The 7,730-nt window shown below is 49.6% G+C and overlaps 1 protein-coding gene across 3 annotated transcripts in view; it reads left to right on the top strand.

Moving 5' to 3' along the window:
- Window positions 1–2,799: 2,799 nt before the first annotated feature.
- Window positions 2,800–7,730, top strand: part of LOC106846651 (zinc finger protein 17-like) — a 31,998-nt gene continuing 27,067 nt past the window's right edge. Inside the window, exons 1-2 of one of the 3 annotated variants that reach the window (XM_070499328.1) lie at window positions 2,800–2,917; window positions 6,314–6,440. In XM_070499328.1, the coding sequence (XP_070355429.1) occupies window positions 6,320–6,440 (121 nt within the window). In that variant the 5' untranslated portion in view covers window positions 2,800–2,917; window positions 6,314–6,319. Of the gene's footprint in view, window positions 3,253–6,313; window positions 6,441–7,730 lie in introns of all 3 variants that reach the window. The other 2 variants (XM_014865572.3, XM_044759184.2) reach the window with 2 other exon arrangements.

Raw genomic sequence — 7,730 nt, 5'->3', positions numbered from 1 at the left:
CCCAGAGGTAGAGAGCTAGCATGCTAATGATACCTGCAACGCACATGATAGCATGCTGAACAACAGCACAAGTGCAAGGAAAACCCCACTTCTCCATGCCATGACAAGGTGCTCCTCCCCAGCCTTTGCCTAATAAAAAGCCCAACAATCGCACTCTCTAATGAGCTGGTCACCTGCCCCTTTCCTTTCTGCACCTGCTCCTTTGTGCCCCCCTTGTGCAAAAGCTAATTAACTTTTACTTTTCCACTCCCGTTTGTTGTCTCTCTTGATTTTTGTCCTGGGAGACAACAGGGACCCAATGTGCTGGTAACATTTTGGTGACCATGAAGGGACTTCTTTTAGTCTGAGTCAAAGATTGGACTGGCCCAGCACCAGACTAGCTGGCTGCCCGAATGTGGACATAAGCAGCTGCAGCCGAACCTTTGCTTTAGACTCCGGGATTCGGTAAATCAGGTGGAGGCCTGGAAGCCAACACCCTCCAGTCCAACCAACTTTCTTAAAATCTCCCTCTGTTCCTTCTCTGTCCCTCATTTCTCTCTCCCTCTCTCTCCCTCTCTCTCTCTCTCTCTGAGTGATTCATGGTTGACCCCTGGGTCAGTCCTTTGACAGACAAGGCTGTAGTCTCTGGTTTCAGAGAGTCTGAGTTCCACCCCTGGGAGCTCTCCTCTGTTTTTTTTTGGCATCTGGAGTGATTCCAGGTTGGCTCCCGGGTCAGTCATTTGACTGACAATCTGGAACCCTGTTTTATCTCCTGTCAAGAACCTGTTGATTATTTTAGGCTCCTACTGAGTCAGCTATGGGGACTTGTACTTTATTCTGTAAACTGTCCTGCCTGGGAACTGTTGCTTATTTAAGTTTGTTGGTTTGATTAAAATGAACATATTTTCAGAGTCATCAGCATTGGATATGATGCAGACATGCAGCCTTTACCCTACATTTATTGGTCAAATAAGCTGATATCTCTATTACAAAACTGATTAGCAAAATAGTAACTTAAAATGATGGCTAATTTTGTCTAATGTCTCATGAAGTTTTGTAGGCAATCTAAATAACTATTCGGAAGGAATAAACTAAGTAGATGTGAAATAAAATAAAATTGTTGTGTAGGGGCCGCCCTCTGGCCAAGTGGTTGTTTTTGCGCTCCGCTTCAGTGACCCTGGGTTTCAAGGGTTTGGATCCTGGGCGTAGACATGGCACCGCTCGTGAGGCCATGCTGAGGCAGCGTCCCACATGCCACAACTAGAAGGACTCACAACTAAATATGCACAACTATGCACAGGGGTGGGGTGGGGTGGTCAGGTATCATGCAGAGACACTGAAGAAACGACGCGGAGACTACAAATGGGACATATAGGTTTATTGGGCCCTACTTACGGGAGCATGTCCAGTGGTGGCCAGCTGGACGGAAGTGTGCACCCGCAACTGGCCCCCAAGAGAAGCTTGCTTAAGTAAGCAGAGGAACAAAGTCTGCATGCTTGCCAAAGGGCTGTCCTTGGTATGACTAGCGTTCCCAGAACAGAAGCTCCCATGGAGAGGCTCTGTGTCCCGGTCAGATGCGCTGTTCTTTCATGGGATAAGTGAGGATCCAGACTGGCCAGGCCCAAATCGTTACAAATTCCCGTAGCTGGGCTGCCTGCCCAGAAGGGAGCCAGAAAGACACATGGTTGCAATGGGCCTGGGGTTTTCTGCTGAGCAAGGAAGGCCCAGGCCCTACAGGGACTTTGGGGAGAAAAAGGAAAAATAAAATCTTTAAAAGAAAAAAAAAGTTTTAGGTAAACATTTTTCTTTTTTTTAAAGACTTTTTTTTTCCTTTTTCTCCCCAAAACCCCCCCCGTACATAGTTATGTGTTCTTAGTTGTGGGTCCTTCTAGTTGTGGCATGTGGGACACCGCCTCAGCATGGCTTGATGGGCAGTGCCATGTCCGCACCAAGGATTCGAACCGACGAAACACTGGGCTACCTGCAGTGGAGCGCACGAACTTAACCACTTGGCCACAGGGTCAGCCCCAAGGGAAACTTCTTATGTGTTATCACATGTGTAAGATAACTTAAAATCTCTCTTTGAAACTTTGAAATTTTGCTAGGAGAAATTAAATGATAAAAATTCACTGAGTATCTACATGATTGAAACATTATCATTACGCATGTATAAGTTTATCTACTTTTAGCTTATTACAAAGAAACTAAAAGATGTTTGGGTCTATTAGTAAATATGTCTTGTATTTTTATTTAAAAATTGTACCATGAAGTAACATGTTTCTAGAAATTATAAAATGTATTTATAAATTGGCCAAGCCACAGAACGCTAATGTGAAACTGTTCATAATTGCTTACCTTTTTAGTTTTCACTAGTCTGTAGAGGTTAAAAATTCTAATTAATATATGTAATTAAAGCTACTAAAAATAAGGAAAACATCTTTGTATTCAAGCAAAGATGCATGGTCAAGTTGGCTAAGACTGAAGTAAATCTAATTAAGTAAATTAGTTTTAACGTAAAAAGTAAGCTGTTGCAAAAAATTAAAATTTGGTTTTCTTCCTCTTACAAGAGAGAATTTTCTTAAACTTCTAGTCTGCTCTCAATAAAGAGGTTATAAAAGGCTTTTCTTTATTTTTGAGTAAGTCTACCTAAAAGACAGAAAATCTTTATGTTTTGTTAAAATAATCTGCTATGTTCAAAAGGACTGAGGTCTATTAAGATTTTTTTGACTATTTCAACTATTTGCCCTTAAGTGTTTCTGCAGAGGGGACGCCCAAGATGAGCCAATGAGGGACCAGAATAGGCGTTTCCGTGTGAGCACATCCCGTCGGGGCGGGACTTCCGGCCACCTGCTCACGGCGGTCCTTTTCTTTGGAGGTTTTATCGGGTCTCGCCCCTGCCGGGCTCCGCTTGCTAGAGGACGGTCCTCCTAGAGGGAAGGTTGTAGTCATGGAGCAGCGAGGGAGGAAGGGGACACCCACCTAGTGAGCCAAGTCGCCCTCACATCCATCGCGGTCATTTTGGCTTCTCTGGTCAGCTCACTCCGTCGGAGGCTCCGGAGCGCCGGGTCGGGCTTGAGGGGACGGACGGGGAGGCGCGAGAGGAGGCGCCGTCCCCGCGGCCCAGGCGGCTCTGAGGCTCGGCGACGCCGCCCGGGGCCCCGCGCCAGGCCCGGGCCAGGGAGCGCCGCGCCCGGCGCCTCGTCTCCCGCCGCTCCCGGCCCCGCTCCGCCCCCGAGGCCGATGGCGGCGGCCGCGCGGAGGGAGCCGGCTCAGGTGAGCGCTCGGCTCCGGGCCGCCCCGCCCGCAGCGCAGCCCGAGCTCCAGCCCTCGGGCTGGCGCTGCTCCCGGGCCTGCAGCCCAGGCCCCGGGGCCGGGCCGGGGAGGCGCTCGTGGGGCCTGTGGCTGCGGGCGGGGGCCGGGCTGCGGGCGAGGTTTCCGGGCCGAGGGGACCCGGGGCCGCGTTGTGTCCGCAGGGAACAGTGTGAGGTGGGGTCCCCCCTGGACTGGCAGGGGAGGGGCTGCTCCTTCAGTCCGAGGGCCCGGAGCCGGGAGGGCTGTGAACAGAGAGGGACGCGGTGCGTTTTCGGGTTTAAAAAGTTGTCCAGGAGCTGCTCGGAGAGAACGGACGGGAAGGGGTGAGGAGGCCGGGGAGGCGCAGGGAGCGGAGTCCTGGTCCGAGGGCGCAGAGCTGGTCCGAGGCAGCTCTGAGGACTGAGGCCCGGAGGTCAGTGAGTGAAGCCGAGGTCACCGGGTCGCAGGGCGGGGCGGGGTCCAGACGTGGTGGCCTGCCTCTCCCCAGAGGTTCTGGGACAGGAAAAAGCACTTACGGAGCCTGCACAGGGAAGTAGAGGGTGTCCCAGCCCCTCGGTGGTACTAACACCAGCCGTGTGGTGTCCGTGATTATGGCGTCTTGAGACTCTTCACTTGCTGCGTTCACAGCTCTCGGGTGCGGGGACCCTGAGGATACCCCCAAACCCTGTGTCCTGAGTGCAGGCCGAGGGTCACAGAGGTGTTGCAATTTCTGGTTACTAGTATAAACAGGTGTAGAAGGTTATCCCAGGAACTGATAGCAGCGTGTGCAAATGCTTGGAGGTGTGACTGAGCTGGAGACAAGGGACAGCAGGTCTCCATTCTTTCTGTGAAGAACACAGGTTGGGGTGGGTAGATGAGTGATGAGGCCTTAATGTGGCTGCCCAGGAGTTAGGTGTCTATTATGGACATAATGAGATGTCTGGATAAGAGGAGGTAGGTGATCTTAGCCAGGTCTTAGGAGGCTCCATCTGGCTGCAGAGAAGAGCACAGACTGTGGGTTAAGGGAGGATGCAAGAGCCCAGGAGGAGGCTACTGCTATAAACCCTGTACTGATGGACCAGAGTTGTGGCCACGGAGGTGGGAGAAAAGTTTGGATTCTAGGTCCATTTTTGAAGAAGGGCCAAGTTGACTTTTGGATGTTGTAGTTGAGGGAGGGCCAGCTCTGGTGGTCCAGCGGTTAAGATTTGGTGTCTCACTGCTGCAGCCTGGGTTTGTTTTGCTGTCAGGGAACCACACCACGTTTTTGTCACATGTCATATTATGGCAGCTGCTTGTCGGTGTGATGCTGAAAGCTAGGCCACCAGTATGTCACATACCAACAGAGTCACCCAAGGTGGATAGGTTGCATCAGAGCTTCCAGATTGTGACAAAATAGGAAGAAGGATCTGGCTACCCATTTCCAAAAAAACTGGGCATGAGAACTCTGTGACTAGCAGCAGAATATTGTCTGATATGGTCTGGAAGATGAGAAGATGGCACAAAAAATACTGGGCAGGGTTCTGCCCTGCTGTACACAGGGTCGCTACGAGTCTGAATTGACTCAATGGCACTAAAGCAACAAAGTTGTGGGAGAGGTTAGGGATGACTCCAGGGTTTTGGGTTGTAGCTGCTGAAGGGGTGGAAGCTCCATCAAGTGGGATGTGGAAGTTGTTGGTAGGTTTATTTTCCTTGTGAATATCAGAAATTATATTTGGGCCCTCTTAAGAGTCTGACATGTTTCAGAGAACAGTGAGCAGAGGCATCAAGAGGGCATCTGGAGACACGTATGGAAATCTGGGGAGGGGTTCAGGATGGAGACTTTCAAATGGCTATTGTGGCTCTTGTGTGGACCCGGGCGGAGCTGTGGTCACATTTAAGAAGTGGAACGCGGGATATAGTGATAATGCTGTTAGCGATTCAGAAAGACTGGGGTGCATGCTGAGGAATGGTTCTGTTGCTTAGCACCTGGTTGAGGTTCCTGAGTATGAGAAACACAGGTGAGGGAGGGCCGTGGCCCTGGAAGGGTGTGGGAGAGATCATGATCTGGCAGGTGGCCAAGGCTTCCATGGGATGAGTGGGTGGGAGATGACTTCAGAGGCAGAGGAGTAAATGAGACAAGTTGACAGTGAGACTGGGGCTCCTGCGAATTCACTACTGTTCACATTCACTAGAATTGTGTGTTGAGCCCTGATGGGGTCTGGGCTGTTCGAGTCTTGCTGGTGGGTAAGATCTGGGATGAATGTAGTCAGTTGTGAGAGTCACTATGCCTGGCAGGGAGACTTTAAGGGCTGGGGTTTTAAGGAAGATTAAGTGGGGAGAGGCAGATTGTGGCTGCTGAGAGGACAGAAAGTGCATGACAGAAGTGGAAAAGGGTCATGGGTATCTGAAATTCACATGTGGTTCTGGGTGGCTGATCTTGAAGCAAGGATCAGAGGCAGGTGGGGAGGCCTTCAAAGCAGCATCTGGGGCTTTCCCTGGCTGTGGGATCCATCCGAGGACTGGGAAGGTACTGGATTGTGTTTGAGTTTGTGAAGCCCTCTCTGGGTGCCATGTGCCACGTCCATGGGTGAGCGCAGGGAGATGCCTGTATTGTAGGCCAGGGAGGTAGCAGAGCTGTGGGGACTGAAGATGGGAGAGCTCGTGTCTCCATCATGGTTTGCATTTACATAGGTGGTGTGAGCTGAGGGCCCCAAGGCCTGTGTAGTGGGGACTTAGGGGTGAAGCATGAGCCCACGTTTAGCTGTGTCTTGTAGCTACACTCTGGAAGATGTAGGGGAATTGCTTGACAGGAGGGATGGGGCCCTGCCGGCCAGGCCCAGAGCTTGAATGGCATCTATGTGTCCCCCTGCCTGTTATTTCTGAGGGCTGAACACAGTGATGATTGGGACCCTGAGGAGAGCGGCTATCAGTGGCAGCAGGGTCTGGTATCTTCTTTGAGGTGGGGAGCTCTGGAGGAGGAAGTGTGTGGAGTAGATGTGCGAGGTGAGGGCCTGTGGGTTCTGAGAGAGAAAGTTCATGGTTTCCTCTATCCCCATCTTGACAGGAGAGTATGACCTTTGGAGACGTTGCTGTGTACTTCTCCTGGGAGGAGTGGAGGCTCCTTGGTGAAGCTCAGAGGGACTTGTACCACGATGTGATGCTGGAGAACTTTGCACTCATATCCTCACTGGGTAAGGCCCTCTCCCTCCCCGTGACCTGGACTAGGCTCTGTATCCCATCTCATCCCCCTTTCCCTTGGGGCTGCTTTGTTCTCACATGTTGACAGTGGGCACTACTTGCTTCCCCAGCTTTCTGGGTGGTGCTGTGTTGCTAGGGCTGGGTGTGTGCACTGCCCTCTTCTCTCCCCTGCAGCCCTAATATGCTCTGTACTGAGGCCTCACAGGGAAGGATTCCAGGTCAGTAGTCTTGCAGTGAGGCTAGTCTATTGGATGGCGCCTTACTTGCCCTCTCCCTGACCAAGTGACCATGTCCAGCGCCATAGCACTTCTGTGTGTGTGACAGGATTTGTTCCTTTCCTTTTTCTGACGTTTCCTACTACCTGTCTGTGCCTGGAATTGCAGGCATTGTCATGGTCACTACTTACCTGGACCATGGTCTACATTTTAAGACTCTCTTGCATGGTGTGTAGTGTTTAGTGTAGCTGTCTTTTCTTTTCCTTTCTTTTTTGTTCCAGCGTTGTTGTTCTATTAAGTGGTATATATTTAAAGTGTATAGTGTGTTGATTTCATATCTGTATGCATTATGAAATAATTACATAGTCAAGTTAATGAACATCTCCATCACCTCATATAGGTACTTTTTTTGGTAAGAACACTTCAGATATACTCTCCCAGTAAATTTCAAGTGTAAAGTACAGTATTATTAACTGTAGTCACCATGTTGTACATTATGTTTTCAGATCTTCTTCATCTGAAAACTGAACGTTTGTACTGTTTGATGAACAGTTCCACATTTTTCCCATTTCTCAGCCCCTGGCGTTCGACTGTCTATGAGTTCAATGTTTTGTGTGTGTGTGTTTCACAGTTCATTTATAAGTGATATCATACAGTATTTGCCTTTCTCTGACCAGCTTATTTCACTCAGCTCCAGATTCGCTCCAGATTCACCCATACTGTCACATATGGCAGGATTTCCTTCTTTTTTAAGGCTGAATAATACTTCAGGGGTGTGTGTGTGTGTGTGTGTGTGTGTACATCACACTTTTTTTGTCCATGTATTCATTTATGGACGTTGAGGTTGTTTCCCTGTCTTGTGTATTGTGAATAATGCTTCAGTGAAATGAGAGGGCAGATTATCTCTTCCACATTCTGATTTCATTTCCTTCAGATGTATTCGAAGAAATGGGATTGCTGGATCATATGGTAATTCTATTTGAATATTTGGAGGAACTTTCATAATCGCTCTACCAATTTCCATTCCAAAGAACAGTGTCCAAGGGTTCCATTCTCTCCACACCCTTC

The sequence above is a fragment of the Equus asinus genome, chromosome 26, assembly GCF_041296235.1.
Source record: "Equus asinus isolate D_3611 breed Donkey chromosome 26, EquAss-T2T_v2, whole genome shotgun sequence".
Classification (NCBI taxonomy): Eukaryota; Metazoa; Chordata; class Mammalia; order Perissodactyla; family Equidae; genus Equus; species Equus asinus.
This window is presented reverse-complemented; position numbering and strand designations above follow the sequence as displayed.